The sequence below is a fragment of the Pezoporus wallicus genome, unplaced genomic scaffold (assembly GCF_028554395.1).
Source record: "Pezoporus wallicus isolate ANWC-B61680 ecotype Strahan unplaced genomic scaffold, APGP_CSIRO_Pwel_v1 scaffold_6445, whole genome shotgun sequence".
NCBI lineage: Eukaryota > Metazoa > Chordata > Aves > Psittaciformes > Psittacidae > Pezoporus > Pezoporus wallicus.
In genome coordinates, this window is record NW_026641753.1 from 4,134,921 (window position 1) to 4,161,280 (window position 26,360).

Here is a 26,360-nt window from a genome sequence, read left to right on the forward strand (position 1 = left end):
TCGCGCGGCGGGTGCGCCTGCTCGGCGCGCGGGGCGCGCGGTGACGTGCGGCGGCCGCGGCGGGGCCGGCGGCGAGCGGGCGGCGGGGGGAGGGGAGCAGGCCGCGCGCGCTCGCGGCCCAGGCTGTGATTGGTGCAGGCCCGGCCCCGGCGCACAGCAAGGCCCGGCCGCCGCCGCGCGGCGGAGTCCTGCGGCCCGGCCCTTCCCCCGCCCCGGGCCCGGTCCCGCGGCGCGGCCGCCCGGCGCGGGGACCCGCACAGGTGAGCCGAGGCGGCAGAGCCGGGCCAGCGGGGGGTGGGCACAATGGAGGCGGCTAGGCCGCGCCGCAGGCCGCGCCCGGGCCCTGCCAGCGCCACCGCGGACACAAACAGGCCCGGCCGCGGCCGCCCTGTGGTGGGTCGGTGAGCTCCGGCCGCCGCCGGTTGCTGCCGCGCTGGGCGGGAGGGTGCGGGCGTCGCCAGCTAACCCTGCGGGTGAGGGGCCTCTGCGGGCGGCCAGAAAATGGCGGAAAACAAGATGTCGGCCGGCGGGGCGGGGAAGGCTGCGGCCCCGCGGGCCGTCGCGCCGCCGGGACAGGGGTTATCCCCGCCTCCCGGCCCGCCGCGGGACACCTTGCTCCTGTGCCGCCCGAGCCCGCCGGCGGCGGGGCGGGGATGTGGGGCCGCGGGACAGCAGCAGCACGGCCGCGTCACGGACGGGGCCGCCGCAACGACGGGAGGCCGGGGGGGGGGGGGGGGGTCGCAGCGGCCCCTTCCCTGCAGCGGGCGGCGTTCCGGGGCCGCGCCGCCGCCCTGTGCCCTCAGCGGGCTCCTTTGTCTCCGCGTTCCCACCCCTTCCTCCTCCGCCGCCTCTCCCTGGCGCGACGGCACCGCTCCCGCTTTCTTGCTGTGCGGAGGGGCCCTTCCAGGCGGGGACGGGGTGCCTGGGCCCACTGCCGGCCGCCGAGCGGTCCGCGGGCGCAGAAGATCCGCACCGGGGCTGCCCGGCCGGCACCGCGGGCTCGCCCGCTCGCCCCGCTGCCGCGCTCCCGCCGCCCGGTGGCGCGCCCGCTCCGCGAGCACGCGCGCTGCGCTGTGCTGGTCTGCGCTGTGCTCCGCGCTCCTCCGCAGCCGCGCAGCCCCAGCGCGGTGCCGTCCCTGCCGTCTCCGGTGGAGTGGCGGGATAGCGAGTCCAGGCGTTGGAGCCGAGGGCAGTCCCTGCGCGGTGCTTCATGCGGCTGCCGCCCTTCTCTTCCCGTGGTCGCTATTATGGGAAGTTCCGTTACGGCTGTGGATGTAACACGTAGATGTAAATTCTCTTTTATTAATTTATTTAAGAGCCTTAGGCGTATTTTCGGGCAGTAAGGCACGATCTCGTGCACTGGTTTTGCTTTTGTCATTTTAAATGGATTTGGAGTGCTAAGTTTTCATGGATGCTTTATAGGCGAACACAATAAAGGACTTTAAAATGGAGATGTTAGTTTTTCATACCCAGTCTTTTTTTTTGTGAAGGGCTTATGGTAACCTGCACGTTATTACATGAATCGGGTTCTTCTGCTGAAGATTTCTGCATAAGCAGGATGTTTGTTGTTGCATTTCTGTTGATTGCTGTGTTAAAAATTAGGGGTGAAACCCCAAAATCCTCAAGTGACTTTCAGGGGAGGATAATTCTTTTGTATTCTTCTTGAACTTGAATATAACTGAATTAGAGAACGACTGGTTTGGATTTTTCAGCTGCATCTAAGTTTATTGTGTTGCATCACTCTGTATCTGAGCGAGGTCCTTTTGGTTTAATTAAAATGTCATAAGCAGCTTACAAATATTTGAAACAGCAGACAAATTCTGATGTGTTTTCCTTTATTATATGTAAACAGGACATAATTATTTAGAAGAAAATCATTGTTTGAAAGGAGTGCTTAAGGGCTGACCGTGCAAATGTGCTTGATGTGCAAATGCATCCCCTCCACAACTGGAATAATTATATGTCTGAACTGGGGAGATGCTTGGCATTTGCAGGGTTAGGAGATTTAAAAAAGGATGTTTAGGATGTCACACTGTTTGGGAGATGTAAAAGAACGTATTAGGTACATACTCTTCTGTAAATTTATTAAGTTGTAATTGGCATTTTGTATAAATATTTGTTATATTGTAAAAATCTAAAGTATGCCAACAGTGCCTGTAAGCCAGCATTGTGACTGGGAGCTCCACTGTACCCCTGGGTACAGGAACGGCACCCTTTTCTTTTTAACCTGGGAGTGCTGAGGCTTTGTTTTCCCCTCCTTAAAATACTTGGATAAAGATTAGTCAATTTTTGAAAGCTTTCTTAAAATTAAAATAGGAATGGTTATTTTATCATATTTTTATGGGAATAGTAAACTTAAGAATAAATCACTGCGTATACCAAGAGCAGTGTTAATAAGGGCCTGGGCCTTTACAAGTTTCTAAGCTGAGTTTTGCTGTTATGTATTTTTAGGTAACGCCAAACTGCCAAATGTTACCTTTGATTTTAAATTTTAAACACCATTTACAGTAGTAATTTACAGTAGTTTTCCTGCCCAGAGACAAAGAGGTTATATATCCCTTTTTTTTACCCTAAAATTCATTGCGTGGTCTCGGCTGAGCCTTGTTTAAGGAAGAGCTTTGGCATAAAGAACTAAATAGCTTCTAACTGAAGCTAGCTAGAGAGCTATGCTTTTCAGAAAAAGGGAAACCATTCTCACATACATACTTTAAAAATTTGGGCTTGAGATTCTACCCTGGAGTCTCAGTTTAGTAACTGGTTTGTGAAATTCTTCATTTTGGGATCTCATGGTGATCCTGGCATGCTATAATTAAAAAAAAAAAAAAATAAATAGAATGTTGTAAGATTATTTTAGTGAGTGATGCTGGTAAAGCATTTTTGTGGTATTTTCTTTAAATACACAAAGGAGAAGGAGAATATAGAAGAAAAACTCTTGAGATCTTGGTAGTTAGAGGCAAGAGGTATATGGGTACGTTTTGGCTTTTGACAGTATACCGAATTGTGGCTTTCTGCCTTATTTCTCAGTCCTTTTTAAAACATGAAAAAACATTTGTTCTATTGTGTGGGTATATAACATGGTGTAGAACCACAGTTAATCACTGTACTACATTTTTTGCTGTTTCCAGTAATAGGATTTGCATGCATATATTGTGTGAAACTGAATCATCTGCACTGCTGCAATCTGTGAGCAGAAACAACCAATTGTAGGAGAACCGTGGGCATAACCTGGTGTTAATTGTTCCAGCATTAGCAGCAAGGGGGGTTCTTGCTGTCCCTGCATTCCTTTAAGACCCCAGAGTAGGTCTGAAAAAGAAATTGGTGATTGTGTAGTTAATGAAACTCTGTCCTTTGTCTGCATTGAGGGTATGATTAAGTGAGGGTTGGATACCAGCTGCATCAGCTGAGGTACAGCTTCAGCATGTTCTTTGCTAGTGTGTCATCACCCATCTCTAGTTTTAGTGGAAGTCTGAGGTATTCATAGTACTACATGCTCAGAAGGTGCCATCCCATAGCTGTACCTCTTTATAGGTCTGTTAGCTACTAGGAGAATACTCCTTTTAATGATAATTTGCTTTCCTTGCAGAAATTCTAATTTAAGTTAAAATAATAGTCTTTGCATTGAATTTTCGGTGTAGCATAATATGTAATAGGTTTGGGCATCTAATTATATAATCTGAAAGCAAATTAGACTGCTTATTGAGAAGAAGGGAAAGTGCAGCTTGTTCTGTCATCCAAGATTGATGTAATTTAAGATAATTTTTCATAACCATTTACATTGAAAAAAAGGATTACCTGAGTGTGAAGGCTGGAAATTGTAAAGGATTGCATTAGTTCTGAAATCACAATATTAAATTAGCATTCATGGTCCAGAGCTGTATATTATTTTGTAACGGCAAGTATTTGTTAGCTACCCTAAGAGTTTCAGATGGCTGTGACCATAATTGAGGAGTGCTGGAGCACTGCATGAAGGTTCTGGAACTGCTCTGTAATTCTTGCAAATGTGAAATAATTTGATTTTTAGCCAAAGCCTAAAACTACATTGAAATTTGGTTGTCTGGCTGGAATTGGGTTGGTTAAATCCTAGACTGTTTTCCTCATGGATAATATTTGACTTGTGTTTTTATAGTACTGGCTGCTCTATGGACCTAATTTACTCTGTTACGGCACTATTGAGAAATGATTTTGGGGAATTCCTTGGCTTTGGAAGAAGAGTGTTATGTCATTGTCCCCAGGAGTTAGTATTGCTGATGTAACAATTTGAGAAGTAGGTTTGATCAAACAATATATGGAGACAATGTGGAAAGGATGATAGTGACACCAGGTGATACAAGTTCTTTGGTTCTTTTGTATTCTCAGTTAAGTTGAAACCTCCTTGGGGTGGATCCGTGACTTTTTCTTGAAATTACCATCATTGTGGACCACTTCTTGCTTCCTTCGCTTGAGGATTTGAAGAGTATAAAAGAAGGAATGATCTGCTCAGTTCCTTCCTTGACAATGAAGATGCAGTAAGCATGGATTGTGTTTTCCACATTTCTCACCTTTAAGATTATTTGTTACCCTGTTTTGTATTTTTTCATATAAACACCCACCCCACCCCCACCCCTTCCCCCCCCCAAAGACAGAGTTGTACCCACCTGGCATTTGTGGCATGGCCTGCACAGAATAGGAATTCTGCATCACCTGCTGGAGCGAAGGCATTTAACATGGTCATGCTAAAGGAGGTAAAGCAATGTAGCACTACAATTGACTTTTCACATCATCTCATCTTGGTGGCCTCCAGCCTGGCTTGAACAACATCTGGAGCTTCTGTTTCCACGCGCAGACTGCCTGGTGCTGGACTGACGCAGTAGAGACCACCTGATTCTGTGGGTCAGCCCTGTGCGGCGTGACCCTAGGCACTGACAGAGTGCCAGCATCTCCCTCGCAATGGCAACTTGGTTTGGTGCCAAGGATCCAGCGCTGTCAGTTCTGGTGAGCCACGAGTGTTGCCATAAATGTAGTAATTGACTCCCTTCAGTTTTTAGGTCTTTTACTGTGGACTCTTGTGCCTGTAACTGATAGAGCTTCATGTTTAAGAGAAATTAATGTCACGTCTACTGCAGTGTGGTTTACTTATGGATTAGTGCGATAGTGTGAGTTGCATTAGGTCCTGGCTCTCTGGGTCCTTTGGTTCTAGCCTGAAAGTGTCTCGGAGACTTCAGGCACTTAACTCCATTTATGACAGCTTGGCTTATTTTATTACTCACCTTGCTTGACTATGTTAGTGCTTAAGTCTGTTGTGATATTATTTCATTGCAGCGGGGTTGTGAAATAGGTTGTACCACAGAGTACTTGAGGTTTCTAGTGTATTTTGGATTTAGATGCACAGACTTAAAGACATTCTTGCAATAAGATAGGGGTCAATTTTTTTCTGAGATTCAGAAGAGCAAAATCAAGGTTGGTGCTACAGCAGTGAAAGTACCCTATTTTGGGGACTTGCTCTTAGAAGCATTTGTACTTCCCTGTTCATCTCCCCACCAGGCAGTTCTTACTTGAGCTCTTACTCTGTTCACTTCCTACAACTCCTAAACCTTCATCTTCTGTGTGATACTTCCACTTATTTCTGATTCTTGGCTATGAGAGGGCAGAAAAGTACAAGATTTTAGTCTTGTGCAACAGAGGTTTTTTAAGCTGGAGATTTCTTCTGTACGCTCCTGTAGCTGCTTTTATGCAGTCATTTCATCTCCACTGAGAACTTGTGTAAAAGTCTTCTGGGTTGCAGCAAGTTGGAAATAATTTGGAATCCCCACACTTCAACACACTTTAATTTAGTAGCAGTGCAAATAACATGGAGTAATCCTATTTTATCCTTTTCTCCTGTATTTTATGGAAACGCTCTGTCAACTGTTACATGCTTTCTCTTTCTCTGAAAGCAAGTTCATGTAGCTCTGCCTTGCAGCAGAGATGCAGCAGCCTCAAGACAGATGATACCAGAAATGGAGATCTTGGTAAAATTGAGTTCAGTGAGAAGCTCAACATTTACTCTCCATGTGTGGAAATTCTTAGATATTGGAATAATTGGAATTGCATTTCAATGACTGTGAGAATTTCAGAAGTAAAACTCAGAGTAAAGCTGTCACAGCTGTGTGGCAAGGTTTGAGGAACTGGTGTAATTTTAAATGATTGAGGAAAATAGGCAGGTCTGACAAAGAGAAATCTGAAAATAGAAGCCCCTAAAGCATTAAGGGGCATTAGAAGAGCCAAAGCGGCAAAGCAATTGTCAGAAACAAAAGAAAGGTGACGGTGTAACAGTGAAAGGGTAACTGGGAAGCTTACCAAGAGTTGGTGGGTTTTTTCTATCAGTAGCTTTTAAAGCTCAGTTTTCTATTAGAGGGATATCGCAGATAGCTGCATAGGACCAGCTTTCCCTGGCAGCAGAAACGAGGCAGCACAGAAGGGACAGTGTTGGAAGATAAGATTTCTAGAAAAACCTGACAGTTTTGAAATGAAATGTCAACCAATATGGATAATGCAGTCCTAACACTGGGGTGTCAGCCCTGAAGTCTGTTGAGCACTGTTGTTTCTTCAGCGAGTATCATGGCAGTGGAGACATTGAAATAAGTTGGCCTCTCTTGCGCTTAGCTGTTGCGTGTTATAATGGGTAGTTCTGCACTGTGCATGCAGATCTAATGATTAAATTTTCTATTGGGCCTTCTGTCAGACTCTTCATGCAGTAGGGGGGTTCATATGCAGCCTCTGGAAGGGAAATGAGCTTTGAGCATTTTGTTCTCAGAAATGTGGTCCATGATGCAGGCTTTTTTTGAAACTTATAATTACCTGTAATTAAACATAACATCCAGTTAAGTGTACACATTAGAATTTGTTTTGAAATATCTGATAATTACAAAATTGTGAAAGACTAGGAAAAAAAATTGATACTCTCAGTATGGTGCTCCACTTCCTTTGGTGTAGCTCCACACACTGTAACCACCAGTCTTGGTAATTAGTTAAAGAGTATATAGAGACAGGGGTGGAGCAGAAGTGACTTCTTTGTGCACAGTTGCTAATATATGTTATTACAGTAAGGCATGTAGCTAGTAAGGGCATGTACACACTACTGATCTCTTGACTTGTATTGCTTCTGTAGCAAGCTACAGTTTAAGGCAAAGTTAACTCGCTTCTTGACAAAGTTTCTGCTTCTAGATACTAAGTTACCTGTGACTAGGTTCATTTTTACTAATGTGTTATATTTTGTTACTGTGTCCCGACCCTGCTGCTGGTGTTGCAGGTGAGATCTTTGCTGTCAGTTACCAGGCTGTTACTCTATGGAGATTTCAGTCTCAGAAAACTGGAAACATATCTAAATGTTCAGTTTGCAGTGGGGAAGTTGACAGCTTAGGCATTTCTTGTGTTTACCGCTCCTAGAAACAAAGGATGTTGAAACATGTACCTCTGCATGCTGAAGGGTAACTAGGAGCACTTTCCAGTTAAATTCTATAGAATATGAGCAGAACTGTTCTAGGCCAGACTTGTATAAAAAAAACTTTTAAGTCCTGACCACAAATTACTGACTTGTTTGGTTTCAATCACATGTAATTCTTTTTGATTACTATAGGACTGCCTATGAATGGAAACATTTTCAGGATTTTAGGTCAAAAATATAGAACAAAAGAATAAATGAAAGTGAATTGTACCAAGTACTACATGCTTTTTTCTTTAAGCCTTTGATAAATGCTGCTTTCTGTTTGTCAGGGGGACATGTTAATCCAGTAAAGCTGATGAACACAATATAACATTGTTTAATGTAAAATCTGGTTTTGCTGTTGTTGCAGTTGTCTGTGAATGAACTTGGCTGACTATGGATCCAGGTGGTGGAAGTCTTGGATTGCAAACACAAGAATCCAAAATGCCTCACACTATGATTATGCAGGATTTTGGTAAGCATTTTTACTATTAAAAAATAATTAATAAAATCAAAACTTTTTTCAGGGGTTTGCTAAATGTTTATAAATATCAAGATGTAGAGCTGACTAATATAATATTGCTATTTGCATGACGTTTTTGAGACAGTAAAAGATTTAAGTGGCATATACTATGTCGTTGTAGACTTCGGTTGCTGATGTTGAAATAGTCACTTATTCCAAAATACTGAAGTAATTCTGTGGAGGAGGGGAAAGGAAGTTAAGTCTGAGGCCCAAAGTGCTCTAGATGAGACATAAAATGTTATTTGGAGCTCACCAGTTTTGTGGGGTGTGTGCTTCTGCTTGAAATCATGAAATCATCTTGACTAGTTGTTACATCTCCAACATACAGGAGAGGTAAATACCATCCAGTACAGCATGTAACCAGCATTCAAGCTTCTGTGTGCTTACATTGGTTACTGTCTCCTTTAGGGTATTTCAGGAAATGTGGTGGGAAGTAATGGCTTTGTCTGTGTGAGAACAGATAACATTATGTAGATATCAGTTTACGAATTTAGCTAAATCTGCATGTTCACATGTGCTTAGAAGTCTTCTGTAAAGAACGTCAGTCCTGGGACTGTGCTGATGTAAGAAAATTTGATTCTGAATTATTTTCCTAGTTAAGCAGTGCTGAATAACCTCAGCAATTCTGAAGGTTTAGAAAAAGGACACCAAGAAATCTCCACTCTTCTTTGTGGATCTCCATTTCTGCATTATGACAAGAGATGACAGTCCTTCTCAAGTATTGGGAGGGGACCGTGTATTTGTTCTAAAGTGAATTAACATCCCTCAGTGTACCAGTATAACTGCATTTGCAGTACAATGCTGAATAAGTTTTTTTCATTCTGATCAGAACCATTTTCTTGCATGTTTTATTCATTAAGATTGAAACTTCTGTTTATGTGTGTGTTAAAATCTTTCACTGCATTCTTTTTTATGTATAGAGAAGTAGTGTGTAAATGTGACTGGCTAGTCAAGTCTCTTAATGAAAAACAGGTTTCTGCTTAGAGCCATTTCTTGCAATGTGTCAAGTTGCTGGAAATTGTACTACAAGTATTGCATACAGCTGAGTATTTTTCTATCGAGGCCCATGTAGTCTAAAGGATGGGGGTCCTTGTGCTGTAACAGCAATTAATGTATTGTCACCGCACTTCCCATGTCATGCAGGAATTCTGTGAAGGTGCAAGTTACTACTGTAATCAAATATTTTCTAACTGGGATTTAAAAAAAAAAAAGATGCAGTTGCCGACTGGCCTGTCATTTTTAACATATCAGCATTGTAAAACCTAAATTTGGGACAAACACCACATTATGTCTTAAGTGCGTGTTTTGTTTTTCTTAATTTAAAGAATACAGGCTGCTTTGGATAAATTTTATCAGGGTGAAATGCAAACTGTGATTTGTTGAAAAGTAACAGGTTTGTACATCTGTGTTTAACTCCTCTATACAGTTATTCCATGGATAAACTAATAGCTAATGCAATAATTTTAACATTTTTCTCCTCATTCATGATTGTTTCATAGTGGCTGGAATGGCTGGCACTGCTCATATTGATGGAGACCATATTGTTGTATCAGTTCCTGAAGCTGTCCTAGTTTCTGATGTTGTTACCGATGATGGAATAACTCTTGATCATGGCTTAGCAGCTGAAGTTGTCCAAGGACCTGACATCATCACTGAAACTGATGTTGTAACAGAAGGTGTAATTGTTCCTGATTCTGTTTTGGAAGCTGATGTTGCTATTGAAGAAGCTTTAGATACCAGTGATCATGTTTTGACTTCTGATCTAATAACAGAAACGGTTAGAGTTCCCGATCAGGTTTTTGTGGCTGATCTTGTAACGGGTCCTGATGGACATTTGGAGCATGTGGTGCAAGACTCTGTGTCAGGAGCCAACTCACCAACGATGGTTTCAGAAGAAGTTCTCGTAACGAACTCGGATTCTGAAGCAGTCATTCAAGCAGCTGGTACTGTTCCTGGCTCCACAGTGACTATAAAAACAGAAGACGATGATGATGGCAAGAGCACATCTGAGGACTACTTAATGATATCTTGTAAGTTAAACAGAGGTAGATATGAACAAGAGATTATCTGAAGTGAAAGTGGTCTGGTGGGGAGAAGTTCCTCTTAACTGGTTCTTGCTGCATTGTGTACTGGAACTCTCAAATAATAGTCTGTTGCCCAGTTAATTCTTGGAGCCTGGATTTGGGGTTTCATGATGAAAAAATCCTTATTTATACAGCAAGAAAAAGAATGACATTCATGCTGTTGAGTGAATGTGTGTGTATGTCTGTTTCTGAAACTAGATATTCCTGAAAATTAAGACAAATGCATTGCAAAGTTAAACATTCCACGTATTTTTAGTATAATATGGGTTTTTTTTTTTTTTGTAAATACACAGGTATATTACTGTGTTACATGGATTGTTGTAAAAATAATGTGTTGGGTTTAATCAATAGGATCCAACAAAGAAGTCAGTTTTTAAGATACTTGACACATAGTTTTCTCTTACATGCCCACAAAACATTTGTTTAGCTGTATTACATATGAAAATGGGCATTTTATTGTATGTTGTGGTGTTCTGGGCTGAACTTGACATTGAAGGGTTGTATGTATTAATTGATTGGCTCTGTAACACTGGAAAGTAGCTACTCATTTCACTTGCCATGCAGCATTCAACTCTGAGGAAACTGTATGGTCCTATATTACTTATTGAGTGAGATCTACTGAAAGGACCTTAGGTATCTTACATTTCTTCAGTGATTAAGTTATACACAAAGGTTTTATTATCACATGAGTTTGGGAAAATGTATGATAGTTTTAGACTTTTGACTTGTGCAAATGAGTTATTGAAACGCGAGTAGGTCAAACCAGGCTTTATTTAGTCAGAAGCAACATGTTAAAAAAATGGCAATACCAAGTGTGTCAAAGTGTCAGCTTGTTCACAGCAAGCTGCATTTAATGCAACTTTCAAGACAGAGGACATGACTCATTGGTGATTGTAATGATCTCAGTATTTCCTATCATTTATGTCCCTTATGCAAAATATATTTTTGGTCTTTTTTGTTCAATATGGGATGGGCAGCAAATATTTCTTATCATTTCATCAGTATTGTAATGCCATATGTCACTAACAGTAGTAAAAATGGGGGCTTGTTTTGAAAAAGAACCAAAAAGCCCTCAGTCTAAAAGCAAATTATACCTACCACAGGAAAAGTCTTGTGTGTTTGTAAATGAAGCAACACCATTTTTAAAGTCAGTTGTTTCACTGAAAAAATTCCTCCTTTCTGACAGAGTACTTACGATGAGTTGTATTCTGTAACTGCGGTATTTCCAACTGCATCTTTGTAATTGTAAGTAAAGTCATCTTTGGAATTCCTTCTAAGATAGATAAGTTTGATTGATAATGGTGACCGCTGCACTTAGACAAGAGCATCTTAAATGTTCAGTAACAGTTACCTGATAACTCCAGCTGTGTCTGGTAAATTTGTAGTTTTGTCACATGTTCTCTAGCCTGTCAATGGCTTTTGCAATGTTTCAAAGCCAGTTTGAGACCTAGTTTTCAACAAATTAGATTTATACATATGTGTGTGTGTGTCTTATCATGATATGCCTGAATACTCAAGGTTGGAAGCTACATTGTTTAGAATTTTAAGTAATCATTTTAGATAAATTGAGGCAGTCATAGAATCACAGAATCGTTCAGGTTGGAAAAGACCTTTACGATTAGCAAGTCCGACCATTAACCCAGCGCTGCCAAGTCCACCGCTAAACCATGTCAGTAAATGCCACATCTACACTTCTAAATACCTCCAGAGATGAGAAGTCCACCACTTGCCTGGGCAGCCTGTTCTAATGTCTGACAACCCTTTTGGTAAAGACATTTTTCTTATATCCAGTCTAAACCTCCCCTGGCACAACTTGAGGCCATTTCCTCTTGTCCTGTCTCTTTTTACTTGGGAGAAGAGACCAACCCCCATCTCAGTACAGCCTCCTTTCAGGTAGTTACAGAAGGTCCCCCCAAACCTCCTTTTCTCCAGACTAAACATTCCAGGTCCCTTAGCCTTTCTACATCAGACTTATTCTTCAAACCATTCACCAGCTTTGTTGCCCTTCTCTGGGCCTACTCCAGAACCTCAGTGTCTCTTGTAGTGGGGGGCCCCAAAGTGAGTCCAGGAGTCAAGGTGCAGCCTCACCAGTGTCAAGAACAGGGGGACAATCCCTGCCCTGTTTCTGCTGGCCACGCTGGTGCTGACACAAGCCAGGATGTCAATGGCCTTCTTGTCCACATGGGCACAAGCTGGTTCAGCCAACACCCCCAGGCCCTTTTCCGCCAGGCAGATTTCCAGCCACTCACTTGTGAGATGTTGCACAGCGTTGCTGTGGCCCAGGTGCAGGATCCAGCACTTTGCCTTGTTGAACCTTGTACCATTGCCCACAGCCCATTGATCCATCCTGTCCAGGTCCCTCTGCAGAGCCTTCCCGTCCTCAGGCAAATCAACACACGCACCCAGCTTGGTGTCAGCAAACTTGCTGAGGATGCACTCAGTCTCCTCATCCAGTTCATTGATAAAGATGAATTCTCTTGCCTCTGCTAAGTTTTGAGGCTGTATTATGCTGGGGGTGGCAGCTTGACACAACAAAATCCCTGCTAGCTATTTGTTCTCAGCAAAAAATTAATCTTACACAGTTGGGGGAAGTTTGTTTGGGTTTTAAATGTTTTTAAATTCAACTTGAATGGTTTTGTTTGTGCAGATCATCTGTCGTGTGGAATAGATAAATGCCTCAGTTTATCAAGCAGTTTAAAACACCTTTTATTTACTTATATTTTTAAATTGTCATGTGTTCAGTAGATACTGTAGAAAGTTACCTTCCTATTTCTTTTGGGGGGTGTGTGTGTATATATATATATATATATATATATGGACTGTTTAACTTTTTTATAATGTAAGCCACATCAAAATGTTAGTTTATAAGAATCTCAAAATACTGTCTTTTAATGAAATCTAGCATCTAGAAAGGGTGATTTTACATAAGCCAACAGATAATGCTCTTAGGGAATACCACCAGCTGTTCTGTGGAACACAAACATTTTAGGGTGTGAAGCTGAGCTGAGTGTGGAATTTTAACTGACCTTACTCTTCTGTTGGGAGTTACAGTTTAAATATACTGAAAGCTGATTTATCACCATTTTAAGGCATTGCCATGTAGCTGTTTTATACGCTATTGGTAATTATATTTTTGTGTAAATACTCCTTGGAAGATAAGAAGTTTCTCTTGACAGTTGTGTAAATCAGCTGCGTATGATTTTGTAATAGGACATTTACACTAGAAGACTGTCACCATTCTGCTCTCTCAGTGCAGACGAATTCAGCTTTTTTAAATCAGCTTTACGAGGTGATTTAAGTCTTAAATATTTCTCTGATACGTTCACAACGTATGCCATGGGATGTGCACGATCTCTTGTTTAAAGTATCCAGAACACTTGTTTAAAAAGGAAATTCTGAATGCAAATGTGGGGATCATGAATCCGGTCCATCTCACACCGAGATGGGAAAATTAGGAGCAGTGCATCCCATTTAGCCAGGGAGGAGTTAGGACACGTGTAGCTTAAAGCATACCCTTTTTTTGTTTTTCAGGTTTGCGATATTCAGACCCACAGCGGCTTGCCAGCTCCCGATCCGTGTGCTGGCCCTGCATGCACTATGTTGGTGACCTCATACCCACCAAAGAACAACACTGGAGCTGGCCTTTAGGGGTAAGGTACTGTTCCACCACCACCTCCTTTTTAGTATATTACAATACAGTGTTACGTAAGTTGCTAAACATTTTATATTAGTACTCCTAGATTGTAACCTATGGGATATAAAATAAGTACATCAGACATTAGAAAACGATTTAAAAATGTAAAACCATGGGACTTATCTTGCCCTCATGTTATCCCTACGGGCTCCTATGGTGGGTGTGATATCACCAGCATAGTGCATGCTGAGGCATCACATGAATTGGGAGCTGGCAATCCACGGTGAATCTGGACATCACACACCTGAAAACAGCGAAGTAAGGTAAGTTGAAAATTGGAAGTGTGCTGAGTTTTCCTTTAAACCTTGTTTATTTAGGAGGATTCAGCATATATTTATGAAGGTTCTCTTGTGTTTTTTCAGTTAATTTTAAGTGACGAGATATTATATGTAGTGCTTCTGGCGGATGAGTCAGATCTGGAAGACACTTTCATATTCCATTGACCTAAAGTAAGCATTCCTGTTCCTGAGAACTATCACTGGGAAAAGTCATCACATAATTTAACACTGATGGGTTAGCAGTCTGTGATTGAAGTTGTATTTTTTGATAATAGAATATTTTAGAATCTGTTTTTGAAAATAGTCCTACTATTTTGGAACTTGACAAAGATTACACGTGTCCTGCTGTGTTGATTGTCTTCCCCTTACCTAAATGTGTTTAAGAAGCAGATTGAATCCATGAAATGTAGTTCGTGTAAGACAGCAATTTAAGCAATAGCAATTGGCGATTCAATGTCTTTTTGTTGTTGAGGTATTTGAAACAAGAGGCAACATCTTACAAGTGACAGCCTATATCAGTATCGTTTTCTCAGTCCAGTTTGTATTTTTCAGATTTTGTTATATTACACTTTTGATTTTTTTTTTTTTTAATTTTTTTATTTTTAATTTTTTTTTTAGAAAAGTGATTCCAGAGGCCCTGGGTAAGAGGCTTCCCGATACGTTTCCATTACTTTAGCTTAAGCTGTAGAGACTGCAGACCTTTGAAAACACTCAGGGTTCTTGGTGGTGTGGAAGTAACCATGGCTCCCTATGGTTTTAAAGGATATTGAAGTTTGGGGCTTTAATTAAAATACAGCATGTGAGCATCCATGCTCTATTCACGTATTTTACTTTGTTTTTGGCTGAATATGCATATTCTTATAAAATGGTAAAATTGAAAAAAATCCTCCTTTTTTCTCTCTGTATTTTTTGCTGCATTGCAGCTGATGTCCTGGTAAGGCAACTGTCTAAAATTGTGTGAATTTCCTTATGTTCTTTCACCACATACATAGTGGTGTACACTCATTGTCACTCAATAGTAGTTAAATAGTTGGAGATTTTTGCCATAAAGAAAACTTATTACCACATACATGTGGTTACTCTACTGTTCATTAGGAAGTTGCCATTGTTAAATAACCTTCCAGTACAGAAATGTTTCTTTTCCAGGTTAAACTGATTGTGTGTTTAACTTTATAAAATGTATGAGTTTAGAAGAAATAGGTGTTGCTTGAATTGCATATTTGAAAATAACTTTACTTCCACCTACCCATTCTAAAATTACAGTAACAGCTTACAATTGGTGATTTCTTTCACTCAGCCTTTAAATATTCTTTCTGCATTTTGGCAGCATGTCTAGTCATATAGCTGTTGATGGTATCACTCCTACTTTGTTACCTCCAGTCCTTCAGAGACTCATGTGCAGTGGAAATGTTCACTGTACTAGAACAAAGTGTATGTGTATCACTTTAAAGAACATAGATAAGAAACTTTTATAAAAACCATGCAGAAGAGAAAATGGTCTTCAATAAATTCAAATATAGTAAATGTATAGAAATACTTTTTCCAAGATAAGTAGGTTTTAGCATCTTCCCTTTTCTTTTTAGCAGAGGATACAAGTTCCTGTCTTCTAATAACTCCATTCTGGCAGCATAAAAAATACCAGTTAACAGATGCAGTAACACCCCCATACTGGATATAAAGATGTACTGATAACCTGATGCTGATGAACTTAAGCATCAAAGGAATGTGCCATGTTCTCTGTGTGGCTTTCTTATCTGTGGTGTTCGTAATTCTTAGTGCTCTCGTCCTGCAAGGTAACATGAAGGCCATGCAGTACATGTCACCTTCTAACAGATGGAGATGCTGCTGGAATCAATTTTAATTTATATTTAGGAAAAAAAAAAAACAAAAACAAACCCCAAACTCTTTTCTTGAGGAATTATTTTTCATTAAAATACATAATTTTCAGAGGTTCTAAAATAAAACCAAATACTTATTTGTATCTACATTATTATATCTAGTTCTGTCCTCAATAACTTCTGTACTCTTTTGGTGCAGTCCAAGATATGTGAAATAGAAACAAGGTTCCTCAGTGTGGGGATGAAAAATAGTGTTGGACAGGTGTTTCTGTGGAATCCTCTCTGTGAGTGGGAAGAGCTTAGTTTGGTATTGCTCTGGTGGATTCCTGCCCTGCTGCAGGAGGGGCATCTGCTCCTTTTCTAGCAGGTTCTGAACCACCTCGCATGACTGCCTGGAATATTAAGAGAAGCTTAAACTAACTCCAGTTGACCTCAGTGCTCCAGACTGTAGCTTGAAGTAGTCAAGAGCAGCTCTTCAAGAGCAGTCACCACTGCACTGAGGGCACTGGGAAGCGCTGCAGCCATCCTTTCCTTGGTCATCAGAGCCTGCAGTGTCCCCATTGAGTGGGCTGTGTTCTTGGTTGTGAAACATTGTCACTGTGATAACAATTCAAATGATTTATTTTCTTTAACCTAGTTTGCACATATTTCAGTGTTATATGTGCAGTAAATTGCTGTTTCCCTGGAATGTATTTATTTCAGATTTTGTTTATATTTTGTGGAATTCTCCCCTATTTATAGGATTTCAGTGGGTGTTAAGCATTGCACAGGTTTGTGCTGACCATCTGCATAGGAGCTAATTTTATCCACCGAGAGAAGTGTGTTGACAGTACATATGTCAGAGAGATGCTTAGTTCAGTGGACTCCACATTGGGAATTTGGGCCATACATATGGATGGCTATCTAAGTGACTACCCTTTTTACCAAAATAGTGTTACTTCTACACTTTTAATAGTTTGAATGAATTTTTGTTGTATAAATAAAATGAGCATTTTGAATATATAGACCAAAAACTCAGGGTGACTAAGTTGCATACATAAAGAATGAGAAGTCAGTTTCACATATTAGTATTTGCATTTGTTGTCATTGCATCTTTTAATCAGCTGAGTATTATAAAAACAATCTTTATATGTTTTCAAATAGTAAAGTGGATAGAATCATAATTTCTTTTAGAGTGAAGATGTCAGATTTTTGATGCAGACTTCTTTCATTGGGAATATATTCCTAGTCATCACTTGTCATATTTCAGTTACTAAATTTTAGAGCAGTGAAATTTTGGAGGACATGGACTGTAACAGGCAATTCTGGGTTAATTTTTAATGTTTTTGATAGGTGTTTAATTTTACTTACTGATACATTTTTGCTTTCTCAATATAATAGTTTCAGAAATAACCAATTACCACATTCTCTTTGATGACAAGCTCCCTCTTGTGTTCTTCATTCTGTAATTCTTGCTGTGTTTCCTGAGTTGCAATAAAATGAGTATTGAACTTCTGAAATCTCTTTTAAGTATATTGAGATTAACTATTTTGTAAAGGCTATTCACGAATAGAAACCTTTACTGTGCATGGGGATGGTAGTGGAGAAAATCATGCTAGTGATTACTCTGACTTTTAAAAATAAGTTTGAACCTCATTTTTATTCTCTTATGTTTCCAGTGGATGATGTTGGAGAAAAATTGGACCATATAGGAAGCACTCCCTTGAAAATCAGCACTGAGGTGGCAAATGATGATGTTGCTAAAGATGACGGGTTTGGTTCAGAAGTCATCAAAGTCTACATATTTAAAGCTGAAGCTGAAGATGATGTCGAAATAGGTACCTGTTAAATTCTGTGTATTCTTCCAGTAGTGTGGAGTATTTCAGGGTATTTTCATCTGTTCTTAATTTCATGTAACCTACTGACTGGAATGTCTTGTAGAAGGTGACATTTATGGAGGCTGCCCATATGGGGTAAACACTGGGACTGTATTAATCTTGAGTTCTTTTTCAATTAGCAGTATTTATTTTCAGGCAACCAAAGCCTAAATATAGAACTGGCTGCTTGTCTGCAGCTGTTTTCCAGCTCTTGCTTCTCTCTAGTGTTTGCAAAACTGTGTCAGCACTGGAAAGCCTCTAGAGTGGATTGCAATTATTGAACAATCCTTGGTGGCCTTGATACAGAAAGAGGGGAAGATTGCTGGGGCTGTAGAGACAGTCATTTCCAAACCTAACAAAGAAACTCAGAGTTGCTCTGCAGTTCTCTTGCAAAGGAAGATCCAGCACTTCAAGGGCTTTGTAAGCAGCCGTACAGCTAACCCATGTTCTGTTTTTCGTAACTTGTAAAAGCAGACTCTCCTTTACAGTTATGAGAGCTCAAACCTCTGTCTTGTTCCACTTACTGTTTGCATTTAGGCACTGGAACATATCTGGCCTGGAGTCCCAGAGCCATTCGTAGAGCAAATCAGCCTGACTGTTCTTCCTGGAGTGGAGAAGGGAGTTCATCTCCCATAGATCAGTAGCATTGGCCTGGCTATGCTGTGAAAATCTTGGACTTGAGACAGAGCAACGGATTAGATCAGAAAACTCCAATTAGTAACAATCCTGGTGCAGTTTTCCCAGTGGCTTGAACTGCTATTTCAGGAAATCTTTAGCTGTATGATGCCTTTGTGGTTTTTTTCTCTCTGAGAAGCAGTTCATCTTTTCATATGCCCCTCAGCTTCCTGACCTCCATGCAGTGGCGACTGCTGTTGAAGAGGTGCTCTTGACTACTTCATCACAGGTTATATGCATCTTGCAGTGGAGATTATTTCTCTTGTAATTCTACAGAATTACCCTACCTGTTCCAAAGTGTCATAATGAAGTGTTTCCTTTGCTTCCTTGGGATCTGTCTTGTGTTGCATGACTGATAGGGGTAGCTGCTAGTTAAACTGTCTGTTTTTCTCACCATTGCCTTCAAAAGCATGACGATCTCCAAACACTGTATTCCACAGAGACGTAACCCATCCCAGTGTTTCTAATATTATCTCAGTTTTCATCTAGCTTGGGAAAACTGAAATTTCACATGTTGATTGCAGAGGGAGAGCTGTTTATTTAGTTGGAAGAAGGATGTTTGGCAAAATCTTCTGTTTACAGACACAGGGAGTGAAGGATCAACGTATATAATTTGAACTCATCCTCCTAGCTGAGTATTTTCCATCAGGACCAGTCATAGTAGCAACCAAGGACTCTTAGTGTAGTTGTTAGCTTGTTCTGCAGATATCTGCAGCTTCTCTACTTCTTTATTATCTGTTCAGTCCCTGAGATGCATGGAAGACTTAAGCATCAATATTTATCTGCCACTTCTCTCGTGACTCAAGCATCGATATTGAATTCCAGGTTGGAGCATGTTCTTTTGCCTCCGTTCAAGTCAGTGAGCCAAAGCTTGTTAGTCACATGGAGTGGGACCATGTGGGCCGCGTTCTCGTTTCCTTCTTTCATGTGTTACTTTTTGGATTGTGTTGTCTCCAGGTATTCAGTGCATCACCTTACATCCCTGCTAGTCTTTCCCTCTAGATAATGTTCTTATTGTTGAAGTAATTGGTAATGACATTTGCTCTCTCATGGTTTGACTAGCATGACCCCAGATGAAGTTACGTGCTCCTCGGTCCCGTGTGATGAGGGAAAATTACCTAAGAATCAGTTCTTGCAAAGTGAATAAATGGGATCTGGGGAGAGAAAGAGGTGTAAGAATTGGCTGTTCACGTCTCGAGAGAATTTAAAGATTGTGTTTGGAGCAAGATGAGACTCAGTCAATTTTTTGAGGGTGTGGGCAGATGTATGTTCCCAGTTGTGCCTCAGTTCACTGCTAGAGGCATAAAGGCTCTTGATCCTTCTTGGGTAGAGCTTGTTCAGTCTTGCATTTATCAGGACACACCTGATAGAAAGACCTTTTTTCCTTACCTGCTCCAGAATACCAGACTTGCATGATTTTATGTCAGACATGGATGTAAAAACATTTAATTTTTTAGTTTTATGAAATAGCTTTGTTGTACGTAAGAAGAACATACTTAAATCTGAAAAAGTCTGCACAGTGGCTTTGTTCACATGTACCTAGTGTGTTCAACTTCTTTTTATTAAAGGTGGGACAGAAATTGTCACAGAGAGCGACTTTCACAATGGACATTCTGTAGCTGGAGTAATTGAACAAGGAGGTGTTGGTAGAATGCAGCGAGAAAAAATGGTTTACATGGCTGTGAAGGACTCTTCTCAGGAAGATGAAGATATTAGTAAGCATAATAAGAAACGTTTTTGTTCCTCATGCTGTTTTATACAACACTATAAACACCGTTCCCAAGGATGTCTTTATTTTCCCTGAAGGATTCTTCAGCCCGAAGTAATAGAAAACTAAAGCTCATCTTCCCTAAAGATAAAAAGCAGGCTATAATTAAAGTGATGTGGATAAATGCACTTTGTACATACTGTATGCAGTCATTTCATTATTAATAGTAAATTTAGCATGTCCATGGATGAAGTTAACGAGGTCTGTCAAATTTCTCATTTCTCTGCTTACCTACTGTCAGTTGCCTCGTTTAATCGGCTTTCTGGCCAAGTGGTAAATAAATGTCATCAGCTACAAGTTTTTAAGTTTGTATATTTGAATTTATGTAGGTATTTGGTTTGGATTTGTGTTTATTGATACCCCCTTTCTCCCTTTAAGGAATGTCTGAGTAAACAGTGGCCAGCTAAGGGAAGTGTTGATTCTAAATGCCAAAGGAAGAAAAGTAATTTGTAACAAGTATCAATCAAAGTGGGAGCAAATTCACTGAAGGAACATTTAGGATGAGCAGAATTGAGCTAAAGATTTGTTCTTCTCCTTTAATCTAGGCTGTGCTGAAATAGCAGATGAAGTTTATATGGAAGTCATTGTAGGTGAAGAAGAAGCCACGCCACTTCCAGACACACAGCTTGAAGACTCCAGCGTGAATAAAACCTTTGTCCCTGTTGCTTGGGCTGCTGCTTACGGTAGGAATCTGTATGCTTCCTTTGAAAATCCCTTCCATTATTTCCTCCCTGATCTACTCTCCAGAATTTCTGTGCAAATGTGATAATCTCTCACCTTGTCCTAAAGGTTTGGAAACGGCTCCTTCTGATCTTTTAGCAGTGTCAGTTAGCGGAGTTGATGAACTCATATGAAAAATCATCTTGACATCATTCATGACCTTTTACACACAAGGTCCTCGGGTTTTTGCAGTTCAGTGTGAAGAAAACAATTTTTACATCGTGTTTTCCCAGTGCTGATCTGTCAGACAGTTACAGATTGCCTGAGTAGTTGATTGTCTTGCATATAATGAATGGATTGCTGTATGCTGAGCTTTATGGAGTAGAAAGGAAAGCTGTTAGGAGAATTCTTATACTGTTCTGGGTTCCAGCTCAGATATACAGAATGCATGGGGTTTAATGGTTAAGTTGGCTGTTGAAGATCTTAAAAACTACGAATAGCCTTAAGTATTTCACAATAGCTGGGAGGAAGGGGAAGAAACTTCAGAAAGAGAATAGGAGGAATAAGTGTATAAAGGAGTTCTTAATTTCAGTTTATATAACTGTTTTAAACCTGTTAGTCTTGATCCTTCACGTAGTAGGAACATCTTCTCAGGATGTCTTGCAAATTCTATTCTTCGGTTTCCTTTTTTTTTTTTTTCTTGGATTTTGGCATGTTAAATGTGCATTATGAGGGTGTGGGGTCATCCATGGGGTATGTAAGCAAATTAGTTAAAATTCATTGGGCTGATATTTGTGAGCACAGTAGTTGGGCTGATAAAGTGGTTTAGAACTACACAACCTTGGCACATAGCAGTAACCACTTTCAATCCAAAGTGAGGAATATACTCTTAAGGTATTATTCTACATCTCCAAACTGTGCAGTGCCTCATGTAGATAGGTGCTGAGTGGCTGATAAGGTATAAGTCTTCTTATCTGCCTAGTTATACTCCAGAAAGATAAAGTGCTTCCATCTCAAGAACAAATAGTGGATTTCAGATAACCTCAGATACCAAACCAGAAACAAGGTTATATATGAGGTTAAAAGTTTGCAGAAACAAACATATTCATTTGAAAAGCAGGAAAGACAGTCAAATGCAAACACAGCTTTAGTAGATACTAGCTATTCGGAAAGATATGATTATATTCCCTGGGGCTCATAATTATAAAATACTGAACTGACTATGAACTGCACATCTCCGTTTGGATACAGTTAAGCAGTTACTTATTAGCTTGAGTTAGTTTTCTCTCTTTATCAGACTTTCAAAACCATTGTCCTTTAAAAAAGAGAGTTTTAATTTATAATGACTAGAATACCATTTTCTACAGGAGATGAAAGAAGGTTACCCAGAAGATACGAAGATGGTCAAGCGGCAGGTAAGAATATGTAACTGTGCTTGGTTCAGCATTAAAGCTAACTTGCTGTCTTTGAGAATATGTATGTTTATGGGTCAGCTCTTCTAATCTGTTAATGCAAAAAATTATCCTTAAAGCATATATTGAAGGGCTCCACAGTCTTTCTTTGCTATTTTGAAATGAAAACAATTATAGATGTGTTGTAGGCCTTCAGAGTGGGTGGGGAAGTTGGGAGGATCTGCCAGGTTCAGTATTAGAGTTTTGTAATTAATAGCGTAGATAATGCAGTTGTTAAGAAGAAAACCCAAGTTGAATAGAAAGGAAACAGCATAACTTGTAAGAAGTTAATGCATTGAGAAGTATGAGAAATCAAGGAATAGATTTGAAAATTAATCAGTGTTTAAACAATTACATTCTTGATTCTTGCCAGCAAAGATAGGTAGTGCTTTATATGGGCACTCTTTTATGTATGTTCATTGCAAAAAGTAGATATGCTGCTGTGCAATTCCAGTCACCAGTCCCAAAGAAAAAGGTTGTTTAAGGTTTTTTATGGTGTCTGATTTTTGTTTCTAGGAAATAACTTGGATACACGATTAGAAAACAAAAACGGTAATGCAACACAATACCTGCAGATTTGTGATAGCATTAGCACTAATAGAGTGCTAAAACAAAAAACCAAGAAAAGGAGGAGAGGAGAGGCCAGGCAATGGCAAACAGGTAAACACTGTATGGTTATGCATATTGTCACGGAGTGGCACTTACTCCTGTATTACTATTCCTTTTCTTCTGTTTTTTTAAGCTGATGCAGAATTAAAAAGCACAAACGATGATTTGCGTATTTCCTGTGTCCTTCCCCCCTCCAGTTCTGCGAATAGAAAATGTTATCATTTTTGCTGTTCGGAGTCAGTACACTCAGGGCTGGTGCAATTCATTTGAATTTGGCAAGCTATTAAAGCCTACTCATGGGTATATTCACTGCATGTATGATGCTGCTGGTCTGTTTGAGCAGTTTCTAAAACAAAGCTACATAAACTATAGGTGCTGTGTATTGGTTGTTTTTAAACTACTGAACCATTCTCTGTCTGCTGCAAGTGTAAGTGCATGAATCTGAACAGCAGTTGGCTGATTTAAAACTTCTTAATCAGTAAGTTTGTTTCCTTCATAACTTGTTTTTGTTTGTTTAAAAACAGCTGTTATAATAGGTCCTGATGGACAGCCCTTAACAGTTTACCCTTGTCATATTTGTGGGAAAAAATTTAAATCCAGAGGATTCTTGAAAAGGCACATGAAGAATCATCCAGATCATATGATTAAGAAGAAGTACCAGTGTACAGACTGTGACTTTACAACTAACAAAAAAGTAAGTTTCCACAATCATCTGGAAAGCCATAAACTTATAAATAAAGTTGATAAAACGCATGAGTTCACAGAATATACAAGAAGATACAGAGAAGCAAGCCCATTGAGTTCTAACAAACTCATACTGAGGGACAAGGAGCCCAAGCTACACAAGTGCAAATATTGTGACTATGAAACTGCAGAGCAGGGACTACTCAATAGACACCTACTTGCAGTTCATAGTAAGAACTTCCCTCATGTGTGTGTGGAATGTGGGAAGGGATTCCGTCACCCGTCAGAGCTGAAAAAGCATATGAGGACCCACACTGGGGAAAAGCCATACCAGTGTCAGCACTGTGTCTTCAGGTGTGCTGATCAGTCCAACCTGAAAACTCACATCAAAACCAAACACGGGACTGATCTACCGTTTAAGTGTGAGCACTGTCCCCAGGCTTTTGCAGATGAAAAAGAACTGCAGCAGCACACAGAACTATTTCAAGGGCATAAGACTCACCAATGTCCACATTGTGACCATAAGAGCACCAATTCAAGTGACCTGAAGCGACACATTATTTCAGTTCACACAAAGGATTTTCCCCACAAATGTGAGGTATGTGAAAAAGGATTCCATCGTCCATCTGAGCTCAAAAAGCATAGTGAAACCCATAAAGGTAAAAAAATACATCAGTGTAGACACTGTGACTTTAAAACGTCAGATCCTTTTGTACTTAGCGGGCATATCCTCTCAGTTCACACCAAGGACCTGCCTTTTAAATGCAAAAGATGTAAAAGAGGATTTAGGCAGCAGAATGAACTTAAGAAGCACATGAAGACCCACAGTGGAAGAAAAGTGTATCAATGCCAGTATTGTGAATATAGCACTACGGATGCGTCAGGCTTTAAACGACACGTAATATCAATACACACAAAGGACTATCCACATAGGTGTGAGTATTGCAAAAAGGGGTTCCGTAGACCATCCGAAAAAAATCAGCATATAATGAGGCACCACAAAGAGGCCATAATATGATCTCCAGAAGGAAGCAATTTAGAAACTGTGGTATGCTAATTGGGGAAAAAAAATATCTCATGAACTGTTTCTCCTGGTTTCAAAGCTTGATATTAAACCATAACTTTACATTCTTTGTATTAAAAGTCTTAAAAGTATTAGGGTTGACAGGGGATCTCATAGCCCTATGATTGTTGCTTATCAGAACCTAAAGAGCACTATAGAATGCAGAAGGATGGATGAATGTCTTAAATTTGCAGAAAGATGGATGAATGTCTTTAAATTAATAGTATTACACGTCGTTAAGCTATAGAAGACAAAACAAAGGTGATTGTGTTACCCATTTTGTCAGTAACAGCGTTTGTCTCCAATATGAACACAGTTCAGATATATGGTGGGGTTATTTACAAACTGTTTGCAAAGGCGACCGTGTCTTAACTTCTTGTGCAGTTTTGAAAGGAGAGTATTAGCCAGTTACTTGATCATAACGTTTTAAAATCGTGCCTAGGAATTAAATTCCAGAACTGGTCAATTTGGGGGGTCTCTTTTGGGTTTTGTGGGGGTTTCTTTTAAAAAAAGACATTTCATTAGGAAACTTTTTTGTTTCCTGTATTAGTTTAGGTCCAACAAGGAAATTTTTAATGGTTTCAAAGCTGCTAACCTATTTCATTGCAGGATATGATGTTTAAAATATAGCATTATGTTATGGTCTCAGAGGTGGTGTTCTGGTGCTAGGGTTAAAGGTGTGTATGTATATAATTTCCCTTTTTTATCTGAATCTCCAGTTGAATGTCGTTCAGTATGGCACATAGAACAAAATTAACTTTGGATTTGACTTTTTTTCTTCCTCAAGGCTAAAACGGATGCAGCTCATAGTGTTGTGACCCAACACTGAATTCTTTTCCTCGCTACTTTAAAACCGTCTCTAAAAAAACCCATTGAAAACAGACTTGAAAAGTGTCAGATTTTGTTAATTAACATTCAGAGTACTTAGAAGTTCTTTAGGGCAGTGTTCTTAACTGGTACGACGAGTGTCGTCCTGCCTCCTAATGTGAAATCTTCCATATAGACATGAAATTGCACCTTTTAATCAACCCTTTACAAAAGTCTCTACCATACTATAAACATGCATTTTCAATCTGTAAGAAAGTATATATGCAGTATTTAACCAGAGAAATATGCTGCCACTAGAGTTTGGAGGTGGATCTTCAGTTTACAGTGTATACATTTAAAATATGCATCCCTTTAAACAATGCTTTGTGTTAGCATGCTGCGAATCAAATGGCGCTTAATATAACAAGCTGGTCTAGGGCTATTTAATGAAAAACCTGTTCATAAATGTTATGCATATAATGTGTATTTTTTACTTTTTTAGTTGCTTCATGTTTGCACACAGCTGTTCACATGATAAATTGTAACTTCATGCTATATTGTGGCTTTGTGTTTCAGAACTGTTCATATTTTGGTTTTTTGCACCAGACGAGAATCAGTTCCTTGAGAATAAATTTTTTTTATATTTCTAAACTTCAGAAAGTTAAATTTGGGAAATCTCCTTAGAAAAATCCGTGTTTTCTGTGGCTGTAAAAACTGATGTACACGCTGTAAAATAAGAGTGTCACTGTTATGTGGGATTATGATTTCTAAATGTGTTACTCATCGTAACGGGCATACAATAAAACGCATCTCTTGCACTCCAAATATTTTGGAGTTTGCTTTTCATTTATGGTGTTCAGGAACGGCTCATTCTGTGTAAGTTTGCTTAATATGTTAAATCGTGTTACTCACTAGTGAACATGCAATAA

General features: G+C 40.1%; 1 protein-coding gene across 6 annotated transcripts; it reads left to right on the top strand.

Annotated features, from left to right (window-relative positions):
* The first annotated feature begins 148 nt into the window (after positions 1-148).
* ZNF711 (zinc finger protein 711) lies at positions 149-26,277 on the top strand. 6 transcript variants are annotated; one of them, XM_057425117.1, is made up of 10 exons: positions 149-260; positions 4,357-4,505; positions 7,812-7,916; positions 9,464-9,994; positions 17,517-17,675; positions 19,958-20,104; positions 20,703-20,840; positions 22,185-22,232; positions 22,785-22,928; positions 23,402-26,277. In XM_057425117.1, exons 3-10 carry the CDS (start codon positions 7,838-7,840, stop codon positions 24,577-24,579), a joined length of 2,424 nt encoding a protein of 807 aa, XP_057281100.1. In that variant the 5' UTR covers positions 149-260; positions 4,357-4,505; positions 7,812-7,837; the 3' UTR covers positions 24,580-26,277. The 6 variants fall into 6 exon arrangements, with proteins under 6 accessions (XP_057281100.1, XP_057281099.1, XP_057281101.1 ...); XM_057425118.1 differs by lacking the exon at positions 149-260 and adding an exon at positions 1,049-1,287; XM_057425116.1 differs by lacking the exon at positions 4,357-4,505 and having other exon boundaries at positions 159-260.
* Positions 26,278-26,360: the final 83 nt, after the last annotated feature.

Coding starts and splice junctions, on each gene's coding strand:
- ZNF711 (XM_057425117.1), top strand. CDS start 7,838: ATGGATCCAGGTGGTGGAAGTCTTGGATTGCAAACACAAGAATCCAAA. Junction 20,841..22,184: donor TGCTTGGGCTGCTGCTTACG/GTAGGAATCTGT, acceptor CATTTTCTACAG/GAGATGAAAGAAGGTTACCC. Junction 22,929..23,401: donor GGCCAGGCAATGGCAAACAG/GTAAACACTGTA, acceptor GTTTAAAAACAG/CTGTTATAATAGGTCCTGAT.